Source organism: Hylobates moloch, unplaced genomic scaffold (genome assembly GCF_009828535.3).
Source record: "Hylobates moloch isolate HMO894 unplaced genomic scaffold, HMol_V3 SCAFFOLD_19, whole genome shotgun sequence".
In the NCBI taxonomy this organism is placed as follows: domain Eukaryota; kingdom Metazoa; phylum Chordata; class Mammalia; order Primates; family Hylobatidae; genus Hylobates; species Hylobates moloch.
This window is the reverse complement of record NW_026652294.1, coordinates 25,291,952-25,315,635: the sequence shown is the minus strand read 5'-3', so window position 1 is coordinate 25,315,635 and position 23,684 is coordinate 25,291,952. Positions and strand designations below refer to the sequence as shown.

Here is a 23,684-nt window from a genome sequence, read left to right as displayed (position 1 = left end):
TGTGCCCCTGGCCACTAGCTTTGTGCATGTATGGTCTGGACCCAGGCAGAGGGGCAGATGAGCCTTTATTACTCACCTGCAGCTGTGACTCTGCTGCCCTCTTCTCCTTGTGGTCCCAGCAGAAGTTTGGGGTTCCCAAAGTCCCATCCCCCACAAAGGGCTATGAACCGGCTCTTCCCCCAGCTCCTGTCCAACTGGAAGGCCCCGGGAAGCAGGGCTGGGTGGAGTCACAACGCCCTGGCACCTGTTCCTTGGCTGGCACCATCCATGACTGCTAAACGCATGAAAGATTAAAACAGCAGCCAAACAAAGACGGTGGACAGGCCCATGCTCACAAGGTCTTTATTGGAATAAATAACAGCATACTGTGATGCCACATGGCATTGTCCTAACCACATCTCTGGCTTAAGAAGTGTTTGCCCGGTGTTGCAGCGAGCTCCTGAAAAGCGCCTGCTTCCTGCGGTCAGCCAGGTGGGCCTGACCAACAGCATGGCCACGATTTTCGTGGCTTTTATTGAACATCCAGAAATCCAAAGTAAACATTGCTTAAAACAAGAAGACAGTAAAATACTGGCACACAAGACAGGGGGAATGGATTCAGTTGCTTTAAAATAAAATTGCTCTTTGTCACCTCCAATTAGGACAGCACGGCCCAGCGGGACTCTGGGCTCGGTGCTTGCATAACACTGTGTGGGTGTCAAAGGGGAAAGGAAGCTGCGGGAGGCTCCCCTAGCTGGTGTGGGCTGAGAGACATGTCACATGGAGAAGGAGAATCAGCAAATACCTTCCTGCCCTTGTCCGAGCATCCACTTGGGCCTTGCAGGCCTGAGACCCCTTCGTGCTGGGACGTCTGTCCCCATGGATGGACATACTTGGCCTTGCTTTCACTTAGTTCCTGTGGACCAGGGTTCCTCTTCAAAGAACCATTCACTGAAAATGTGGTGCCGGGAGGAGGAAGGGTCCCAGAATTTCTCTGAACTAAGAACCAAGAGCAGCAACAGACGGGGCGTCTCATACCCAAGCCTCATGTCCCAGCAGCCATTCATCCCGAGCCTATAGGAATCGAGTTCACCCTGAATTCTGCCTTGGAACTGGCCCCTTGATGCATCTGTCCAGGCCATGCTATGAATTCAGACTCAAACTGACGGTGAATGGAGAAAAATGAGAGGAGTCAAGCCTAACGGGGCCCTTCCCAAGTATGCCAAAGACACACCTACACGTTGAACCAATTGGAAAAGAATGTGGACAAAAGATCACATCCAAGCCGGGTGTGGTGGTGTGCACCTGCAGTTCCAGGGACTCGGGTTGCAGAAGCGGGTGGGTCACTTGAGCCCAGGAGTTCAAGGCTGTAGTCTGTAGTCTGCTATGTGTGTGTCTGTGAATGACCACTGCACTCCAGCCTGGGCAACGCAGTGAGAACTTATCTCAAAATAATAATAATTTAAAAAATCACATCCTTTGCTGGAAACATGGTCTTTAAGGGTCCCTGTTGTGAAACACGAGTGCCCATGTAGCTTCCCCACAGATCTTATGATTCCTTTTACTGTTCGACTTGAAACCCAGAAGAGTGTGACGTGGGCATGAGGACAGGCATGTGTTTACTAGATGGGAGCCACCAGGACCTCCCTGAGAAGCTGAAGCCCCCTCCCAGAGTAACCGTCCTCTCCCCTCTGATGACACAGAATGGGCCAGGACTGCTCATTTTGGCTGAAAATCACAGCTCTGTTCTTTTTTTTTTTTTTTTCTTTTTTCTTTCTTTCTTTTTTTTTTTTTTTGAGACAGAGTCTCACTCTGTTGCCCAGGCTGGAGTGCAGTGGCAGATCTCAGCTCACAGCAACTTCCACCTCCCGGGTTCATGCAATTCTCCTGCCTCAGCCTCCACAGTAGCTGGGATTACAGGCATGCATACCATGCATGGCTAATTTTTGTATTTTTAGTAGACACGGGGTTTCACCATGTTGGCCAGGCTGGTCTCGAACTTCTGACCCCGAGTGATCCACCTGCCTCAGCCTCCCAAAGTGCTAGGATTACAGGCGTGAGCCACCGCACCTGGCCAAGCTCTGTTCTTTTCAAATCCCAATCCCTGGGAAGGCACAGTGCCCTCTCGAGGCCCACCTGTAAGCAGGGCAAGGCTGGGCCGCTCTGCCAACTCCAGGGGGCCGCGGTCCTGTACATGCCATGCAGGCAGCACAGAACGTTCCAGCCCCAGGTTTTTTGTCAGTGTGGCTCTTTAATGTCACTGCATCCCGCAGGAGACACCGTAATGCTGTTTTAATTATTTCTTTCCCCTGCTGGGAAATCACCTCCATCAAAATGGCTATTCTGAACCCATTCCCAGCCTAGCAACAGCCGGAACTGAGGGGGAATATTAAACTGTTTTCTAAAACTTCGGTGTTGGCATTCGATTTCATATTAAAACTTATTCCACAGCTCTGATCTGCGGCAGGAAGACAAAAAGCTAACAAGATCAGAAAGGCCAGGCTCACTACGGAGAACGCTGAGAGAAGCCAAGGAAGGGGGCTGCTTCGCAGCAGGTACACCCCAGGGGGTCAGCGAGTCATAACCCTGGGAAGGAGCTGGGGAGGGGGCGCCACAGCGAGGGACTGACTGCGACCAGAGGCCAGCCCAGAAAGCATGGCCGATGGGATCCCCAATTCTCTGCAGAACTGGGGTGAGCGAGGGGGTGAACACCCCATAACTGAGTGAGCAGCGACTCCTTTTATAGGATACTCTAAGGGAGATGCTCTCAGGGCTACAGGGAGAGTGAGATGAACACTTCATATCCTCCCGTTACAAGGGGAATTATGCTCCCCGCAAATCCACATGCTGAAGTCCTAACCCCAGCACCTCTGATGTGATGGTATTTGGAGACAGGGTCTTTATGGAGGTAATCAAGGTTAAATGAGGTCATATAAGTGGGCCCTAATCCAATAGGACTGCGGCCCTTCTAAAAAGAGGGGCTCAGGCTGGGCATGGCCGCTCATGCCTATAATCCCAGCACCTTGGGAGGCTGAGGTGGGCGGGTCGCTCAAGCCCAGGAGTTTGAGACCAGCCTGGGCAACATGATGAAACCCCGTCTCTACAAAAAATTAAAAAATTAGATGGGCCTAGTGGTGTGCACTTGTGGTCCCAGCTACTTGGGAGGCTGAGATGGGAGGATCAATGGAGCCTGGGAGATCAAGGCTGCAGTGAGCTGAGATGGCACCACTTTACTCCTGGGTGACACAGTGAGACCTTGTCTCAAAAAAAAAATAAATAAATAGGCTGGGCACAGTGGCTCACACCTGTAACCCCAACACTTTGGGAGGCTGAGGCGGGCAGGAGATGGAGATCATCCTGGCCAACATGGTGAAACCCCGTCTCTACTAAAAATACAAAAATTAGCCAGATGTGGTGGCACCTGCCTGTAATGCCAGCTACTTGGGAAGCTGAGGCAGGAGAATCGCTTGAACCCAGGAGGCAGACGTTGCAGTGAGCTGAGATTGCACCACTGCACTCCAGCCTGGTGACAGAGTGAGACTCTGTCTCAAAAAATAAAAATAAAAATAAAAAATAAAAGAGGCGGTGAGGACACAGACACACAGAGGGGAGACCATGTGAAGACACAGGGAGAAGCCAGCATCTACAAGCCAAGGCGAAAGGCCTGAGGATGTAACTCTCTGATGTCTTAGCCACTCCCCTGTGGCACTTTACTACACAGTGCCAGTGAACCAATGCACCCCCTCAGTTTAAAGTTTCCAAAGATGCATTCATTCCCCAAAAGGGCCTCTGAAGGGGAAAGCTGTGGCCCAGGCTGTCTCAAGCAGCACAATTAGAGCCATCTCCAGACCCAGCCCCTCAACCCCAGCAAGAAATTAAGAAACGTCCCCAGCAAACAGCTCCTTTCAAGGACTGGGAGCTGGGCCATCCTGGGTCTTGGATGTTTGTGCAAAAGCTACATTAAAACGAGTGGCCAAGAAGTGATAGGAATGTGGGTGGAGGACACCCATGTCACATCTAAGCTTCTGGGACTTTAAAGTTTTTCAAACTGCAAAACCCTTTTATGAAAAAGGCCTCACTTCCAAGGAGAGCCCAGCCCAGGAGATCCCCGGTGAATCACCAAGCCCGGGTCCTCGGGGAGCTGGCGTTCCTGCTGAGCTGATGTTGTACTTCTGAAGGCCTGTGATCGCTAATTGCACCATCAGGCAGAATGCAGGGCGCTCTCAATCAGCTGGGGGTTGGGGTTCAGGCTTTTTTTCATCTTTCGGCCAAGGCAGACAACAGACTCATCATCCCACACAACTGAGTGACGCGAGGCCTCAAACGCAAGCACGAGTGTTTAGAATCCTGCATTTTCAAAGGCTCTTGCCCACTGGGAATTACACAGAAAGGAGATTAAGAACAACAACCAAAAGAGGCAGGGGGTGGGGCGGGCGTGAGGTAGGGGTGGGGTGGGGATGACAGTCAACACAGCTTGGACCAGAAGCCCATGGCACCTGGCTCCCTGGAAAGGCACAGGGCACAGACGGATGCCGCCTTTCTTGCTGGGACACTGCTGCCACCGTCCACAGCTCCTCCGTCACTCCACGTTCTTGTACTTGGTGAACAGGTTGTAAAGAACCCTCAGAGTGGATTTGAGGTCCAAGTTAACCACGTCTGCAGAAGGAAACAGAGAAACTTCAGAGGTGTGCCATCCTCCTGTCATTGCAGTAGGTACTCTCAGAAGCCATGTCTCCAGCATGACACCAGCTGCCGCGTCCACACAGAGCGCTTCACCTTAAAGACCGGGCGCCACCATGTCCAGGACGCTCTGGACAGCGCCTCCCCAGACACACAGGTTGTGTGAGAGCTCCCGGGGTGGGCTGACACCCTGCGGGGACAGGCACCTGGGGTGAAAAGAACAGAGACACTCCCACAGCCCCTCCTAGATGTGCATCAGGACGTGTCTAAGAACCGGTTGGGGGACATAGCTAATGACACTTACCGGGACCAAAAACCCCAGTAACACTTAATGGACCCGACAGCTCCCTCTGGGGCCCTGGAAGTCTTGGGCCACTTTCTTTGGGTGGACAAGAACCTTCCTGGGAATCAGACACCTTGTTCATTTCACTTGCTCTGTGACCTCTAAGTGACTTCTGTGATTTGGGGCTCAGTCTCTTCATCTGTAAAACGGGCCTGGACCAGATAACGCTCAAGGCCCTTTGAGTCCTGACTCCCTGTGATCCAAAAGCAGCCACAGGATGACCCTGTGCTTTAGCCGTGATCACAAGAGTAAGAAATGACGTCGGTTACTAAGAGAGCAGGTGGGGTGGACGCTAAGAATCAGCAACTGTCCTTGTCACTGGGCGTGGAGTTTCTTCACTTGCACATCCTCCTCAGAGCCTGCACAGCCTCCTTTCCTTCCCTCTCATTTTACAAAGAGGACCAAGACTCACGTGGAGAAATGACCTGCCCACGAGTGTGCTGTCACAGCAAAAGCAGGGCTGAACTCGGCTCAGCGGGCTTGGGGACACACCCGGGGCTCTGTCGGGGAACTCGGCTTGGCGGGCTTGGGGACATATCCGGGGCTCTGTCGGGGAATCCAGGGTCTCCCCCGGCCTGAAGAGTCCACCCCAGCTCCCAACAGCCCAGTGGAGGCAGGGGAGGGAGAATGGCGGCCATGGAGTTGGAGGTGGCCAAGGCAAGGGGGGCAGCAAGGACAGAGGAGCTCCCAGGGGTGGGGACCGCCACCCCTTGGCCCCCTCTGAGTCCACTCCCATGGTGGACTCACAGGGAGACCAGAGCAGCAGCCTGACACCGATGCTCCCACGCAGCAGCCCCCAGGTCTGAGCTCTGAGAACCTCAAGACAGCCTCGCTGGACAAACAGAACTCAACCCTCACACCCCTGCCAGACCTGCTAACCACGGCCATCCCTTAGCACCTGCGCCCAGGGATAGGAATCCCCTTCTGTGACCCGTGAACCTCAGTCCCTCTGTGCCCCCCAAACGCCCACCCCACCATCCAGCTCTGGCACTCAGATCTGTGAATTTCGAGCGAGCCACAACCCTTTCTCCCAGGCAAGGGGCCTCCTTAAGAGCAGGGTCAGGGACCCCATTGGAGTCTCCGCCAGGTCCCCGCAAGGGTTGCAGGGGGCCAGGATGCCCATCAGAGCTGGGGGCCTAGGGAACCAGGTGCGGGCCTGGCTCTTCAGACCCACCCACATGCAGGGGGCATGAGACTGCTCTGCTTCCTCCGGGTGGGGACCAACAGGGCAGTCTCAGGCCTGCAGGGGAGGCCACAGCCACTGCCTCCCTCCCCACCAGCCCTGGGTACCCGGGTAAGTCTGCCTAGCTCAGAGGAGGGTATCAGGGAGACCACAGCCACTGCACCCCATTCTCCATATCATTCTCATCTCTGTTACCTCCTGATTCTTGCTCCCCAGCTGGTTTTGAATGAAGAAGGAAAAGTCTCTCATTCATTGCATCAGCCACAAAATAAAGAGGCCCAGCAGGGAGCCCATCTCATAAATCTCTGCGGCTTGGCCCCTGCCCAGTGCTGGCCCAGCGAAGGTGCTAATGAGCACTGCAGACCAGCTCTGCCCCCTGCCTGGGCTGGACAGAGGCCCTGGGACACTCAAGGGACCCTGCCTGGGAGGCTGCAGAACTTGCTATTTGCCCTGGGCCGGCGCCGCTGCCTATGGCCTGGTTTCCACATGTCCGTGGTGGGTTCCCTAATGTGCCGTCCAGCGGCAGATGAGTAGGAAACACATCTGGGCTCAGGGGCAAACCCCCTCCTTGGAGGCCAGCCTGTCAGAGGATATCCTGGCCTCTGGACAGGCTCCTGCCTCACTCCTCAAAAACGGGACAAAGGGCCAGGTGCGATGGCTCACAACCTGTAATCCCAGCTCTTTGGGAGGGCGAGGCAGGTGGATCACCTGAGGTCAGGAGTTCAAGACCAGCCTAGCCAACATGGTGAAACCCCATCTCTACTAAAAATACAAAAATTAGCCAGGCATGGTGGTGGCTGCCTGTAATCCCAGCTACTTGGGAGGCTGAGGCAAGAGAATTGCTTGAACCTAGGAGATGGAGATTGCAGTGAGCTGGGATCGCGCCACTGCACTCCAGCCTGGGTAACAAAGTAAGACTCTGTCTCAGAAAAAAAAAAAAAGTCGGGGGGTTCGGGAGGACAAAGAACCAGGGCTCCCTCAGCAGCTCGGAGGCCAAGGGCCACCAGGGGCTCTTCTGAGGGTATGGGGGAAGCACCCCATGCTGCAGCTTTGGGCTTCAGGAAACTAAAGGAATCCCCAGCCAAGCCCACAGTGGACATGAGCAAGGATTTCTCCTCCCTGACAGTGTGCGACCCACCAGACACTAACGCCGAGCTAGCAGCCACAACCTGGTGTGTTCTGTGGGCAGGACCCTCTTCCAGTGCTCATAGGAGCAGCTCACTTGAGTGTAATAGGTGCTCAGGGGCAGTGAGGCTCAGCAGCACATGGGTGGCACTGCCCGTGAGTGCTGCTGGAAAGTTACAGGGCAGAGTTGAACAGTGAAGGCTCTGACAAGTCTGGTGTGATGCACCCGCCCCCTCCGCCAGCAACCCCATGAGACGCGTGGAGGCAGGTGCCGTCATCACTCCCCTGCACACATGAGGAGGCCCTGACACAGAAAGGCAAAGTGACCTGTTCAAGGATGCACAGCTGGGGAGAGGCAAAGCAGCATCCCTCAGGCCCCTAGCCACTCCCTCATGCCCCTGCCTCGCAGCAACAAAAGGGCTGCAGGGCAGCAGCAACGAGGGGTCCCAGAGACCCAGGCCGGGCCGGCCTGTACAGGCAGCAGCTCGCCACACTCCCCGCTGGACGTGTGCTTTGATCCAGTGCCGTCGAGCGGTTTCCAGGCCAGGCACCGTTCTCAGCACCGGTGTGCAGGGGACAAAGCCCTGCTCCCTTGAGGCTTCGGTTCTAGTGGGGAGGGAGGGACAATAAAAAATTAACAAGGCGAATGGCTTGAGCCCAGAAGTTCAAGACCAGTCTGGGCAGCATAGTCTCTACAAAAAAGAAAAGTGAAAACACGAGCCGGGCATGGTGGTATGCACCTTAGTCCCAGTTACTCAACAGGCTGAGGTGGGAGGATGGTGTGAACCCAAGAGGAAGAGGTTGCAGTGAGCTGTGATCACACCACTGCACTCCAGCCTGGGCAACAGAGTGAGACCCTGTCTCAAAACAAAAAAGAATAAACAGCCACACACACGAGACAGGAGGGTGTGAAATTGTCCTGTGAACCCCAAGAGGAGGATGAACAGGCAGGAAGGGACCGGCCAGGAACCTTCCGCGTGGACTGGCAGGAGGCGGTAGCTGCAGTGGGTAGATGGAAGGGACAGGATCCATTTTCTAGCTATTTTGGAGACTCCACAAAGCCTGCCATTGAGCAGATGCTGGCAACAGGTGTAGGAAGCACCATGGACTCCCAACTCATATACCACCACGGGGCACTCAGGAGAGGGAGCAGGGCTAGGTAGGGGGCCATGGTCAAAGTGGGGGCCCAGGGCACTAAACCACAGTGTCTGAGTTCTGTGGGCTCCTCCTGTATGGCAAAGGTTTTGATGGAGGCAAAGAGATGTCTTCATACAGGACTTGTCAAAGCCTTTAATGTTCAGCTCTGCCCTGTAACTTTCCAGCAGGGTTCACAGGCAGTGCCACCCACATTCTGCTGAGCCTGGCTGTCCCCAAGCACCTAGGAAGAAGCCTTCCCAGGAATTCTGATGCTCACTCAGGTTAGAGAGTCCTCCTATAGGTAACTTGGCACAGGAGCCAGGTGGGGACAGGGAAGCAACCGCCCGCCCCGGCTCTGCTGGCCTCCTGCCTCCAGCTCGGACCCACGCAGGGCAGGAGCGTGCCAAGTCCCTGCTACCAAGTACTGCCTTTGGCTGAGCATCAGGGGACCTCCAGCCCAACAGTCATTACATGTGAGTAAGCCTTTAATATCTTCTCAGGGCACGAAGCTGCATTTCCAGCCTGAGTGGCCAGCTAGAGACGCACTTAATCCTGAGGTCTGTGGGCAGAGGCCACGTCCTTCAAAGTCAAGTGGTTATTAAAGAACCGGCACTGCCAGCTCCACCAGCAAAGTCCTCCTGGTTCTCAAAATGAGGACATTGAGGAGCTGGGGTTGGCAGACCCTTGCCCCAGAGCCAGAGACCTGGGGCCCATCTGGGGAACAACATGCCAGCCTTCCAGCCACTTCTAGGACCCGTTTTTCTTCCCCTCCACGCGCACCCCTCCTGGAGGAACCTGAGCCAGGGGCATTACCTTCAGGACGAGCCTTGGGTTTCTTGAGGCCTCCGTCCAGCATCAGCTCAAAGGCGAAGGACACATTGTGGACCTGCCAAGGAAGGGGGTGGGTCAGCGTTAGGGTCCAACAGTCGTTCCCACCCACTGCCCACTGCTGGAGGACACCCAGCATGGACAGGACCGAGCCTCTGCAACGCTGACGTCCACAAGGACCCAGTAAGCCTGTGGCAGCCCACAGGGTGGGCAGAGACGGGTGAGGAAGTCTGCGGAGGGCCACATGCACTTACTAGGTGGCTCTCACCCCTCACACCAGCGATCTGGGCTGCGAGATGGAAGGATGAGGTGCCCGGCCTGCTCTAGAGGGCTCACGGCCACCAAGAGCCTGCTCTGCCCCAGACGCCAGCCACACGATGAGAAGTCACATTGACCCCATTTTATTTATTTATTTATTTATTTACTTTTTTTGAGACAGGGTCTAGAGCGCAGGCTAGTGCACAGTGGCGAGATCTCGGCTCACTGCAACCTCCGCCTCCCAGGCTCAAGCCATCTTCCTGCCTCAGCTTCCCCAGTAGTTGGGACTACAGGCACACATCACTGTGCCTGGCTAATTTTTGTATTATTATTATTTTTTTTAGAGATGGGTTTTGCCATGTTGGTCAGGCTAGTCTCTAACTCTTGGACTCAAATGATCCACCCGCCTCAGCCTCCCAAAGTGCTGGGATTACAAGCGTGAGCCACCGCGCCTGGCCCGCAGTGACCCCATTTTACAGACAGGGAAACCGAGGCCCAGAGAGGATGAGTCCCATGCAGAGGCACACAGGCCTGGCACTGCCCCCAGGAAGGGCTGTAAAGACCTGCAAGTGAGGCTGTGTCTCTGCAGGATGGGGTACCCTCAGGGGAGGGAGGGCCCTAGCACTGAGTAGGGACAGTGGACCGGTCAGAACGGAAGTCAGACCGATGGTGGCTGCAAGAGTCAGCCTGCAGGGCCTTGGTCCTGTTAGATGCTGCAGAAAGGTGGCCACCTCTGCCCTACCATGACTTCCCCTGAAATTAAAGTGTCTATTATTCCTCAGCCCCCAAGTGTACTTGAAGCTTTTATTCTGCTAATGATGGCTGAACAGGTTTACAATAAAAGCCTTCTGGGCTGTGTTTAAAGACCACTCGAGAGGGATGCAGGTGATCAACCAGATTACATCCAGCCACCTACCTGCCACAAGCCAAGGCTGATAGGAGGAGGGGACATCAAACAAACAAACAGCAAACAAACACAGATGTTGTCATAGTGCAAGGGACTTCGGGGTTCTTAGTAATCAAACATCCTGAACAGGCGTGGTGGTTCATACCTGTAATCCTAGCACTTTGGGAGGCCGAAGCAGGTGGATCAATTGAGGTCAGGCATTCGAGACCAGCCTGACCAATGTGGTGAAACCCCATCTCTACTAAAAATACAAAAATTAGCCAGGCATGATGGTGCACACCGGTAATCCCAGCTATTTGGGTGGCTGAGGCACGAGAATCACTTGAACCCGCGAGGCGGAGGTTGCAGTGAGCTGAGATCGTGCCATCGTACTCCAGCCTGGGCGACAGAGTAACACTATGACTCAAAACAAACAAACAAAAAATCCTTTCAACAATTATATTTTCATGATTTTGAGGTCAATGAATCAGAAACATGAACAATTTTACTTGCAATGTAATTTAATAATTAACCAGGAAAAAGAGGCTTCCCTGGGTTAATCAAACGCACAACACTGGAAAACAGTGTGGGATGCTTTGGAAAAGCTTCCACAGTGCACACGGCCTGTGCTTGGAGAAGCAAAGGGGTGAATGACGTGCCAGCACCAACCGCGAGTCACGGGATCAGTGAGGAAGACACAGCCCGGCAGGAGGGCAGGCCATGTCCACCCAGGGGCAGGGGCGCAGCAGACCGAGACCCTGCTCCAGAGGCCAACTCAGAAACTGCCAATAGGAACCCTGGGCAACATGGCAGACACCCCAACCCTGCAGGACAGCCTGCCTGGAGGTGCGGGAGTGCTGCACCAGGGCTGGGCCTGAGGATGGTCAAACACTGGCAATGGGAGAGGAGTGAGAATGGCCCGTGCGGAGGGTGCAGAACGCAGTTCCCCTAAGGAGAGAGCAGGGAGCGACCTGCGGGTGCTGGGCACCCACCATGGGGTCAGTGTATTCCGTACAGGCTCCCTGTCCCCTCCCAGCCCTGTACGAGGTGGGTATCATCTTCCTTCACAGAGGAGGGCACTGGGCTGAGACGGGCTAGGATATCGGTGCCCTAAAAAGGCACAGGGCGGCCAGATGCAATGGCTCATGCCTGTAATCCCAGCACTTTGGGAGGCCAAGGCAGGTGGATCATGAGGTCTGGAGTTCAAGACCAGCCTGACCAACATGGTAAAACCCCATCTCTACTAAAAATACAAAAATTAGCCAGGCGTGGCGGCGTGTGCCTGTAATCCCAGCTACTCAGGAGGCTGAGGCAGAAGAATCGCTTGAACCCAGGGGGCGGGGGTTGCAGTGAGCCGAGATCATGCCACTGCACTCCAGCCTGGGCGACAGAGTGAGATTCCTTCCCCCACCTCCCCCCAAAAAAAGAAAAAAAAGGCACAAGGCTCAGAGGCATGGAACCAGGACTGAAACACAGAATCCATGCCTGTTCTCCTCCAAGAGCCTCCCACCTCCACTCCCCTAGCAACGCAGGCCCCTTTAGCTGACCACCGTCCATATCATCAAATGAACTCACATACACGTATGCACGTGCACACATGCACACTCACACACACACAACACGCTTGACCCCAAATCGAGATGGAGACAGGGTAGCAAAGAGGGGGAATAGCGAGAAAAGATTTTTCTTTTAAGAAAAGATTCTTCTCCATTGTAAACGTCAGCACCAATTTGGACCGGTCTTTTCACGTGCCTTTCCCGTGCACCTCTTAAGCCTGAGGAATCCTCTTCCACGCAGAGGGAGCGGATGCTCAGGAGGAGCTGGGGATGAGATGCATGACACGCGGAGACACTCAGAGATGGCTGGAGAGTGTGATCGGGTGACGAGGTGGTCACCCCTACCGCATGAGAGAACAGTTTAAGGGGAGAGCAAAGCCCCTTCCAAGCCTCACTGCTCTGCAGCCGCTCGGCCCCACAGTAAGTGGTTTTGAAGTGAGATTTTCCTTCTGCTTTCTTCTCAGGCTGAGGAAATGCCAGGCAGGAAACTGCCACCCTCCCATGCCTGTTATCTCTCAAGGCCATGCCTCCTCCCCCAGCCCTTTTTCATGCCCGGCATAGAAGTGTCCCCTGAGCCTAGGCCCCTGGATACCCAGCACGCAGCACCCGGCGAGGCGTGGGGACTGCTCACCCCAGCTGTGACTGCAATAGGAGGCCCCAAGGCCCAGCAGAGACCAGGCCATATACACACCTGCTTCGAGCCAGCTACATGGGCAGAAATCCTTTCTCTCTGCAATTCAAAAGGTTTTAATCAACCTGACCAGGTGACGAAAGAATAGAGGGTTCTGGAATAGGAGTCGACCCTCCTGGCTCTGTCCTTGCTGGCCGTGCAACCCTGGGCTGGTCTCTAAGCCTTCCCGAGATTCCCTGTCCTCGTCCAGTAATGCTGAGGGGGAAGCAACTCGTGTCTTCTTCTAGGAGTGATCTCCACGTCTCCAGGATGCACCCCACTCCACAGAGAGAGGGAGCCTGCAGAGTCTCCCAAAATGATTACCAATGGGTGCAAGCTGCTCAGCACGTGGCCAGTGCAGGGTAAGGCTCAAACAGTGGCTTTGCAACAAAAAACCGAAGGCCACACTCATGCCTCTGAGGAAGCTCACAGGGCATGAGCCTACAGGCTCTGAGCTGTCCACTGTGATATTTTTTAAATCCAATGTAATTGTTTTAAACCATAAGTTATTAGTACCCTCGGGGACAGCAGCTCACGATGCATCTCTGGTTTTGCTCACTGAACCTCAGTCCCTCCTCCAAAAATGTGGAGCAGCTGTAAGGATCCCCAGGGCCAGAGCAAACGCACCTTGGGGTCTCAGCCCACAGGAGACATTAGCAAGGGATATCATCAACGTCCCATCTGCAAGCAGTTTTGAGCACACGGGTGTTGGGCCCAGCCTGAAGTGGGTGAGTCCTCCACAGGAGGGGACCACCCACCTGTCTAGGGGTCATGAAGACTACAAGGTAGATAACAAACACTATGGGCTCACGAAGACCTTGCCAGCAGCCGCCACGAGGAGAAAGGGAAAAAAGGCAGGGGCTGGAGGAGGAACTACTGACAGCCTCCCATCCTCCGAAGGAGAGTGTTCCAGCCTCCCGCAGAGCCACGCCACCACCCCAGGCTCCCTTTCTCCTGAGTGAACAGGATGAATGGTGTGCTGCATGCTATACCTGAAAATAGCCTTCCCTTCCTCGCTCTGATTCAGAGGGGAAGGTGTATGACTCAAGCCTCGCAGGCCAGGGCAGCAATTGTCAAAGACTTTCATCCCAGTTTCAAAGGGAAGAAGGCCAGGGCCCAGGAGATGATGCCTCTGACATTTGTACAAAGCCTTGTCTTGGAAAGAAACCAGCTCTAGGTCTCCTGGCTAAACTCACTGTTCTCGCCAGCGTTCTTATTAGTTTGAACAAAGAAAACATCTCTCCAAAACAATGTGTCTGCAACCAGCCATATCGGGGCCGGGAAATGCATGCGCTTCTTCTCTGGATGGTCTGACCTTTCATTTCCAGGATGACAGCACAGGCACACCCATGTTTCCTGGTGAGTTCTGCATAATTCTGCTCATTCCCTCTGCACTCCCTTTTGCTCGCTCTCTCTCTCTCTCTCGATTCAACATGGACTCCATGTGCCAAGACCTCTCTAATCTGTCCTGATTCCATCTCAGCAGGCAAGATAGGAACAACATTTGGCCACAAGCAAACAGACTGCAACATGCCAGAAGTGGGCAGATTGATAAACACTGGCCCCATTTCTGCTATTTCTCTGGCTGCCGCCACCAGCTTACATTGTCTGCCTCCCTGACTCATGGGTCTAACACTTTGGGAAAATAAAATGACAGATGCCCATGAATCCAAAGCAACATAGACCATCCATGGCCAAGTTTTTAAAGGCAATGTGCTAAATACTGCTGTGAGAGGCTTGGCTGCGGGAAGCCCTGGACAGAGGGCAGACAGCAGGGAGAGGCCCACGCACAAGGGCAGTGACAGTGGGACCAGGTGGCATGGGCCAGCCCAGATTGAAAGGAATGCCCCAAATTTGACCCTATTTGAGAAATTTTCCTAAGAAAACAATCCACAGAATGAAAAAAAAAAAGTCTGTATCAAAAAGACGCTCTGTTGTTTCAGTAGGGAAAAAAAATAGAAACGCGTTCAAGTTAACTGCCCAAGAATGGGGAATGGAAAGACGCTGGTAACAGAGCCATCCTTGGGACTTTGTGCCACCACTGGAGATGGTATGTGGAAAGCTTGGGAAGCAGCAGGGAAAACCACAGGTGCTGGAGCTGCAGCAGAACGGGGGAAGGGTTTACAACTCTACCGAGATGTGACCACAATTATTAAAAACTACACAGTCCCATGGAAAAGATCGCAAAGAAAATGTGGCAAACAAAACTCGGATGTGTTGTGGACGGCTGATGGGCTTATTTCTTTTGCTGAGAGTTACATCTAATTGCAATATCACTTGTGCAATTTTTACTTTCTGAAGAATGCAGCCAGGCTGCAGAAAGAGCTGCTGGGATAGTCTGTGCTCTGCATTTCAATGAGCATTTCTTGAGCCACTACCAAGGACGGAGACCATGCACATACCTTCTGATCGAAGCTTTCTGGAGTCAGGTAGAAGTGGTGGAGAGGAACAAAGTAGTCTTCCAGAAGGCCCATGAGCAGAACCAGGTATACGCCATCTGCAAACTGCAGAGAAAGACTTGTGATGTTTCCGGGCAGCGTTAAGGAGTTGGCAAATGCTTTGCACAAACTCAAGGCGGGCATATTTTTTTCTTCTGAGACAGGGTCTCACTCTGTCACCCAGGCTGGAGTGCACTGCTGCAATCAAGTCTCACTGCGGCCTCGGCCTCCCAGGCTCAGGTGATCCTCCCTGAGGCGATCCTCCCACCTCAGCCTCCCAAGTAGCTGGGACTACAGGCATGCACCACCATGCCCGGCTAATTTTTGCATTTTTTGTAGAGACAGGGTTTCGCCATGTTGCCCAGGCTGGTCTCAAATTCCTGGGCTGAAGTGATCCACTTGCCTCAGCCTCCCAAAGTGCTAGGATTACAGGTGCGAGCCACTGTACCCAGCTGGAAATATTTTAAAGTAAAGCAATCCATCCCTCCTCTCACTTTAGGCAGGAGAATCTGGAATCAACTGAAGGCCTGAACGTGAAGTCTTTTGAGACCTGGCTCCTAATCTAGAAAAAAGCAAAAGGGGAGGAGGGCTCTAATACATGGGGCACTGCAAAGACCAAATATAATGAGTGTTTGGAGCTGAGTGCAGCTGCCTGGCTAGGACCGTGCCTCTGGAACTGTCCCCCACTGCTGACCCCAGGGATAGTAGTGACTCCCATCACTCAGGGCTGTCATGAAGACACAGCGAGACGGCTGGCAGGGAGCACCTGGCACACGTGAGTCCTCCATCAGCATCAGCTGCTGGAATGATTCATTCAAATCTGCAGGGCGCAGAGCTGGGACCTGGTGGCCCTCACCACTCTGTCTTGCAGCAGAGACCACAGTGACTGCGGCCCCAGGCTCCAGGGGGCCTCTAGAGCTGCTATTCAACATGGTACCCAATGGCCACATGCAGCTATTTAAATTAAAATGTTTTTGTTTGAATGTTGCTAACTTATTTTTTATTGTGATAACATATACATAAGCTGAAATTTACCATCTTAACCGTGTGTAAGTGCACAGGTCAGTAGCATTAAGTATATCCTCACTGTTGGGCCACCCTCACCACCACCCATCTCCAGAACTTCTTCATGTTCCCCAAGTGACACTCTCTCCCCCAATTCTCTATTCTACCCTCCCCCCAGCCCTTGAGAACCACCAATCATTCTGCTCTCTCTCTACATGAATTTGACTCCTCTGCATATCTCACGTAAGTGGAATCACATATCCATTTGTCTTTTTGTGTCTCGCTTATGCTGACCTTTCTCTTTAATTAATTTAAATTGTAAAATATACCATAAAATATACCATAACATTTACCATCTTAACTACTTTTAAGTGTCCAGCTCAATCATGTTAGGTGCATTCACATTACTGTACAAACAATCTCCAGAATCCTTAAATTTGAATTAAAAAAATTAAAATTAAAAATTTCCAGGAGCAGTGGCTCATGCCTGTAATCCTAGCACTTTGGGTGGCCGAGGTGGGTGGATCACGAGGTCAGGAGTTCAGGACCAGCCTGACCAACATGGTGAAACCCCGTCTCTAGTAAAAATACAAAAATTAGTGGGTGTGGTGGTGCGTGCTTGTAATCCCAGCTACTCGGGAGGTTGAGGCGGGAGAATCGCTTTAACCTGGGAGGCAGAGGTTGCAGTGAGCCAAGATCGCACCATTGTACTCCAGCCTGGGTAACAGGAGTGAAACTGTCTCAAAAAAAAAAAAAAAAAGATGAAAAGTCAAAATCACAAACATCCAATATCAGAAGCCCTGACCTTTAGCAGGGGGAGCTGCAGCTAGAGCTGTAAAGCATAAAGCAAGTGCCAGTGGGCAACAGTCCCTCAAGGGACTCAGGACAGGGTCTGGGCCCTGCTGGAGTGCAGCGGTGTGATCTCGGCTCACTGCAACCTCCGCCTCCTGGGTTCAAGCAATTCTCCTGACCCCGCCTCCCGAGTAGCCGGGATTACAGGCGCGCGCCACCATACCCACCAATTTTTGTATTTTGTAGTAAGACGGGGGTTTCACCATGTTGGTCAGGCTGGTCTTGAACTCCTGACCTCATGATCCACCCACCTCAGCCACCCAAAGTGCTAGGATTACAGGCATGAGCCACTGCGCCTGGAAATTCAACGCGCTATCAGTTGATGGCCAAATGGCACTTGGCCTCCATGTCACATGCCCTCAGCCTTCCACACCATGAAGCAGCCAGCCACTCCTCTCATTAAGGAGATCAGACGGGTTTGAAGAATTCGTTTAAGTGTGTCTCCACACGGAAGCTTCATGCCCACAGCACCCTGGTCAAGCGTGCTGGCATTTTCCCAGCAGAACAACACTGAGCTGTCATGCCCAAGTCTCCATGGACTAACTTCCAGGGAATGGAAGCTGCCGCGTGAATGAAGGCACCAACCCACACCTCTCCCCAGGAGGTCTGGGGTGGCCACGCCGCTGCGCCCGCAGGCCCTGAGCCTGCTGAGTCTTTTCTTCCTTCCGTGGTGTCTCCTCACCGTCCCAGCACACGGGGTCACAGGAAGGAGGGAGGGACGGCCACACGGAGAGGGAGGGCAGGGCCAGGGAGCCCAGCTGTGAGCGGATGACCCTCCACTTTCACAAGCACCCAGGGCGGTGCCCTCTCTCTGCAACCTGCTGTGTAGCTCTGCAGGGAGCAGAATCCCCACGGAGGCCCGGAGGCCCCACCACCGCCTCCTCATCCGCAGTGCTAACCCCTGCCGAGCCCTGCCCACTTGATCTCAGTGCGCTGTCTCACCCGATCCTCACACTGCCCGTCGCCTCCAGTTTAATCCTGTGGACAGAAGCTCAGGGAGGCTGAGGAGCTCACTCACATCACAGAGCTGGAACGCTGTCCGCAACGTAAGAATGGTTTGGAAAAGGAGGGAAAACACACACCTACACCACACACACACACACACACACCACACACACACACACACACACACACACACTAGACTACATAAACCACACACACACAACTAGACTACATAAACCACACACACACACACACTAGACTACATAAATCACACACACACACACTAGACTACATAAATCACACACACACTAGACTACATAAACCACACACACACACTAGACTACATAAACCACACACATACACACACACCAGACTACATAAACCACACACACACACACACACACACCAGACTACATAAACCACACACACACACACACACAAGCAGAAACTGAAGAAATTAAACCAGGGCCTCTCTGACTCCTAGGGCATCAAGACGTTAAAGATTTACAGTCTTCATAAATGTATACGGTATTTATAAAAACACCCAAATTCCTTTGCAACAAAACAAAACAAAAATCCGTGCATTTCTGTGACCAGCGACCTTTTCTGGGGGACCAGTGGTTAAACGTACTTTTAAGACTCTATATAGTATGATTAATAGGGAAAAAAAATGAAGATATTGAATAAATAAAAATAAATGCAAATTTAATGTTAGAGTCTCAGTGTAAGAAGCCCAGCTGCGAATACTGATGTGCAGACGCTCTGAGAGGGCTGTGGGGACACCTGGCATGGATGTGGGGGAGCAGTGCCCCCACACGCCCCATGACAGTACCAGGGGCCCCCACACAGCAAATCTTCCTGAGCCTTCAAAGTGTGCGGTACAGGCTTCGCTCTAATGACTCCACTTCTAGGCTTTTATTCCGAGGAAGCAGGCACGAGCACAGCCAGCCATGCACAAAGATGCTCTCTGCACTGCTGTTTACAGGAGCAGAAAAACATCCAGTCGTGAGGCACTGGTTTAATGAGGTGCAGTGCAGCCTTCCCGCTGATGAGATACACTTCCCATTAAAAGTGACAAAATATAGATAGACCAATAGATCGAGCAAGGGAAAAAGGGAAAAAAGACAGAAACACACACACACACTTTCTCTTAACACCAAAAGATGCCCACAGTGTATTTAGTGACACAAAACACATTACAAAACAGTGGGCAGTAAGATCCACTGTTATTTAGAAAAATACCTTTGTGCATAGAAAATGTGGCTCATAGCTGTAATCCCAACACTTTGAGAGGCCGAGGCAGGCAGGTCACGAGGTCAGGAGTTCGAGACCAGCCTGACCAACATGGTGAAACCCGTCTCTACTAAAAATACAAAAAAATTAGCCAGGCATGGTGGCACGCACCTGTAGTCCCAGCTACTCAGAAGGCTGAGGCAGGAGAATTGCTTGAACCCAGGAGGTAGAGGTTGCAGTGAGCTGAGATTGTGTCACTGCACTCCAGCCTGGGCGACAGAGCGAGACACTGTCTCAAAAAAAAGAAAGAAAGGACAAGAAAATATCTAGAAAAATACACATCCAACCATGAACTGCAGTTAACTGCCCCTGGAGAGTCTGAAGGGGGAGGTCTCCAGAAAAGCAGAAAGGAGGATTTTTACTTTTCACCTCGGCTGCTTCTGGGGTGCTAACGTCTCAAACAGAAAATAATCCGAGGCTAAATGTGCAACATTTGTAAACTGCGGAAAATAAGAAATGTGTTGGCCAGTGATACACAAATAAATACACACATTAAAAACAGACCGTGATGCTTTTGCACACAGACCCATGCTGTCCATGACTCGCCGTATGTGTAGAAAAAAGGCCTGAACAAAACCCTCTGTGCATTCATCTCCGGGTGACGGGATTACGGGTGATTTTTGTTTTGCTTATCTGCATTTTCAGACATTTCTACAATGAACCTGAATTACTTTTCTAATTAGAAAAGCAAATGAGAAAAGTTAAAGAAAGAGAAGGGAATGAATGCATTCACCCTGGGGTTTAAGAAGGATCAGCTGTGCATTAGGGATATCTGTACCAAGAGCTCAAAAACTTCCGCATTCAAGCATCCCGCTAATCCTGGGAAAATTATATTTTGTCTTTAATGCTCGCGGAGTGCCCAAAAACATAATTTAAGGATGCTCCTTTAGCTTTGAGTAGGGGTCGGGGCTGGGGGAGTAGATTTGATATACTTATTGCAGAAGAAATGTGTTGTATGTACTTACCAGGGGGATATTTGCTAGGTCCTGGCCACAGTGTGACAGCAGCACTGAGCAGAGGCTGAAGGGGCCAGCATGTTCTAGACAGAGGAACTGCATGTGCAAAGGCCCTGTGGTGGGCTGGGGTGGAGCCCTGGAGGTGTTATGGGTTGAGTAACACCATTCAGGTGTTTTGGGGTTTTGCATCTTCCAAAAAAAGATACAGTAGTTGGGAAGCTGAGGCAGGCAGATCATGAGGCCAAGATATCGAGACCATCCTGTCCAACATGGTGAAACCCTGTCTCTACTAACAATACAAAAATTAGCTGGGCATGGTGGGACGCACCTGTAGTCCCAGCTACTCGGGAGGCTGAGGCAGGAGAATCATTGGAACCCGGGAGGCGGAGGTTGCAGTGAGCCGAGATCACGCCACTGCACTCCAGCCGGGGTGACAGAGCGGAACTCTGTCTTAAAAAAAAAAAAAAAAGATACAGTGGAACCCTAATCACCAGGACCTCTGAATGTGACCGTATCTGGAAACAAGGTTTACACAGATGCAGTCAGGTTGGGATGAAGCCATGAGTGGGCTCTAATCCAACGTGACCACGTCCTGATAAAAGGGGGACATTTGGACACAGAGACACACACACAAGGACGACACCACATGAAGATGAAGGCAGAGAAGGGAGTGATGTGTGTACAAGCCAAGGAATGCTAAAGATCCTGGCAAAACCCCAGAAGCTGAGAGGGAGGCCAGGAACAGCTCCTCCCTCACAGCCTTGGAGGGAGCCCACCCGGGTCCCACCTTGACTTTGGACTTCGGCCTCCAGCACTTCGAGGACACAAAGCTCTGTTGTTTCGGCCACTCGGTTTGTGGTGTTTTGTGGCAGCAGCCCCAGGAAAGGAAGACGGAGGGGCTGAGAAGGCCGCGGTGGTTATTTCTGCCCGCACCACGGGAGCTCCTTGTGAGATGAACAAAATGGCGCCAGCTTTGTTCACACACCCCACCTGGGATCAAAACGCTGACTGCAAACGGCGGTGGACAAAGGATCCTTCAAGCCAAAGCAGCGCATACCTGGGTCTCCAGTTCCGTCACCTCCAAATTCAGCTTGTTCAGGTGCTTGTTCACAAAAGTGATGAGAGACTGCCAAGAACAAAAGAGACACAGGAGCCGTGAATGGCCGGCGTGCAGGTCCCATCTGGAGGGGCAGGCTTGACATTTGCCAGCCCCAGCTCTGTGAAATGCTTTCATCATCTCCTGTTTGCTAAAATAAAAAGCCCATGTTTCAAACTCAACATCCCGACAGTAGCCCCTAGTTTTCATGGCATAATGCCCACATCTATCCTGGCTACACATGTCTCTGTTCACCAACCCATGCACACATATGCCAATCCGTGCACGCATGCCATATTTAACAATCAAACTGGAGAGCACTCTGTGCTCTTAAGAAAGATGAAACTGCCAGGGGAGGATCATTACATTTGCAAATGTATCTTAGATGTGACCTGGAACAGTAAACGGCACATTCAGAAGACCGAGGAGAGTGCTGCCTTGAGCCACACCTACTGAATTTTTTTTTTTTTGAGATGGAGTTTTGCTCTTGTTGCCCCGGCTAAAGTGCAATGGCACGATCCCAGCTCACTGCAACCTCCACCTCCCAGGTTCAAGCAATTCTCCTGCCTCAGCCTCCCAAGTAGCTGGGATTATAGGCACCCATCACCAAGCCCGGCTAATTTTGTATTTTTAGTAGAAATGGGGTTTCTCCATGCTGGTCAGGCTGGTCTCGAACTCCAGACCTCAAGTGATCCACCCACTTTGGCCTCCCAAAGTGCTGAAATTACAGGCGTGAGCCATAGGGCCCAGTCCGCCTATCGATTTGCAATACATGGGGAGATCCACCCAGGGTGATCTCTCTGGGCTGTGGGGATTTTCTGAGCCCTATTATGTAGGTACCAATGGGCACTGGCTTCTCTCCAGCACAAGCTTAAAACCTGTCACCTGTAATTCCTCAGTGACCAAACCCAACTTTGATGGAAACTCAATATCACCCACCACTGCCCATGATATGATTTTTTTGTTTTGTTTTGTTTGAGACAGAGTCTCACTCTGTCGCCCAGGCTGGGGTGCAGTGGCGCAATCTCAGCTCACTGCAAGCTCCACCTCCCGGGTTCACGCCATTCTCCTGCCTCAGCCTCCCAAGTAGCTGGGACTACAGGTGCCCGCCACCACGCCGGGCTACTTTTTTGTATTTTTTAGTAGAGATGGGGTTTCACTGTGTTAGCCAGGATGGTCTCGATATCCTGACCTTGTGATCCGCCCGCCTCGGCCTCCCAAAGTGCTAGGATTACAGGCATGAGCCACCGCACCCAGCCTGCCCATGATATGATTTCTTACCCATTCTGCTCAAATTTACTGAGCAGCTACTATGTGCCAGGCATGCTGCTTGGTGCTAAGGACACCTCAAAACACAGTCAGAGAGCTCCACCCCCGGCCCCCGCCAAGGGCCTGTGATGTAATTCTCCATATGCGTGTAGTGGTGGGATGGAGAAGTCAAGAGATAGGGCACTGCAGGAAAACACGCAATGCAGGGGAGATTTCATGAGCCACAGAGGAGACGTGTATGGACCCCCGTTAAGACCATGGAGAGGGAGCATTGGAGCTGGGCCTGAGGGTGGGCCAGTGCAAAGTGAGAGTGAGCCAAGTGGGCACCCAGACACATCTGCAAACCCTTTGGGGTCTTCAGGCTGTGGCTGGATGTGGGTGGGAAGGGAAGGAGTAGGAGGGGACGACGCAGGGAGAAACCTGCAGAGGTGGGCAGGGGCCCCTGACTTCATTCTGGGGCACAGAGAGCCACAGACACCTAAACTTGCAATGTGGAGGTGAGGAAGGGACAGGCTGGAGTGGGAAGCTACCAGGCAAATCAAAGGATTCTGTCTTCTTCCTTGCTGGTGGCTCCAGTGCTGAAAATGTGTCTTTTGCAGAATGAATTAACATGGTATCTACTGAGAGATGAAAGCAACCTCAGGCCACACCATTCTCAATGCTACCAGTGACTATACGCTCCAGGCTAAGCCCATGCACAGAGAGAATCCCAGTTTATCCTCACAGTGCCCTGAGAGGTGGGTAACATCTTTGTCCCCACTTGACAGATGGGGAAACTGAGGCTGGGGGTATAATCTCGCCCTTCGCCAGAAGTCACGCAGCTGATAAGTGGGGGAGCCGGATTTGATTCATTCCCTGAACAGGTTCTGTCAGGGTACCTGGGGGCCACATGTGACGAGGTGGAGGTGGGGGACTCTGAGGCTCCAAGTATATCCCTCACCACCCAAGAGTGCTAAGAAGGCTTTGTCCCAGAAGGACCATTAGCACGGTTCTAACAGCCTTTTGCAAAATGCTTCCAAAAATGAATGATCTCATTGTCCAAACCCAGGCCAACATTTTCCAAAAGTGGGTTCCACAGAAATACAATGCGTCCTACCACAAAATTGATAGATAAATAAATCCCACTATAAACAAACAAGTTTGGAAAATGCTTCCTACCAAGCTCCCTCTTGGAGAAGTACAGTATAT

The 23,684-nt window shown here is 52.4% G+C and overlaps 1 protein-coding gene across 2 annotated transcripts in view; it reads right to left on the bottom strand.

Moving 5' to 3' along the window:
• Positions 1–317: 317 nt before the first annotated feature.
• The window catches only part of PARVB (parvin beta), a 139,337-nt gene continuing 115,970 nt past the window's right edge, over positions 318–23,684 (bottom strand). For both annotated transcript variants that reach the window (XM_058431119.1, XM_032139637.3), the window contains exons 10-13: positions 21,189–21,257; positions 15,048–15,149; positions 9,261–9,333; positions 318–4,635 (exon numbers count right to left, since the gene is read on the bottom strand). In XM_058431119.1, the coding sequence (XP_058287102.1) occupies positions 4,559–4,635; positions 9,261–9,333; positions 15,048–15,149; positions 21,189–21,257 (321 nt within the window). In that variant the 3' untranslated portion in view covers positions 318–4,558. The remainder of the gene's footprint in view (positions 4,636–9,260; positions 9,334–15,047; positions 15,150–21,188; positions 21,258–23,684) is intronic.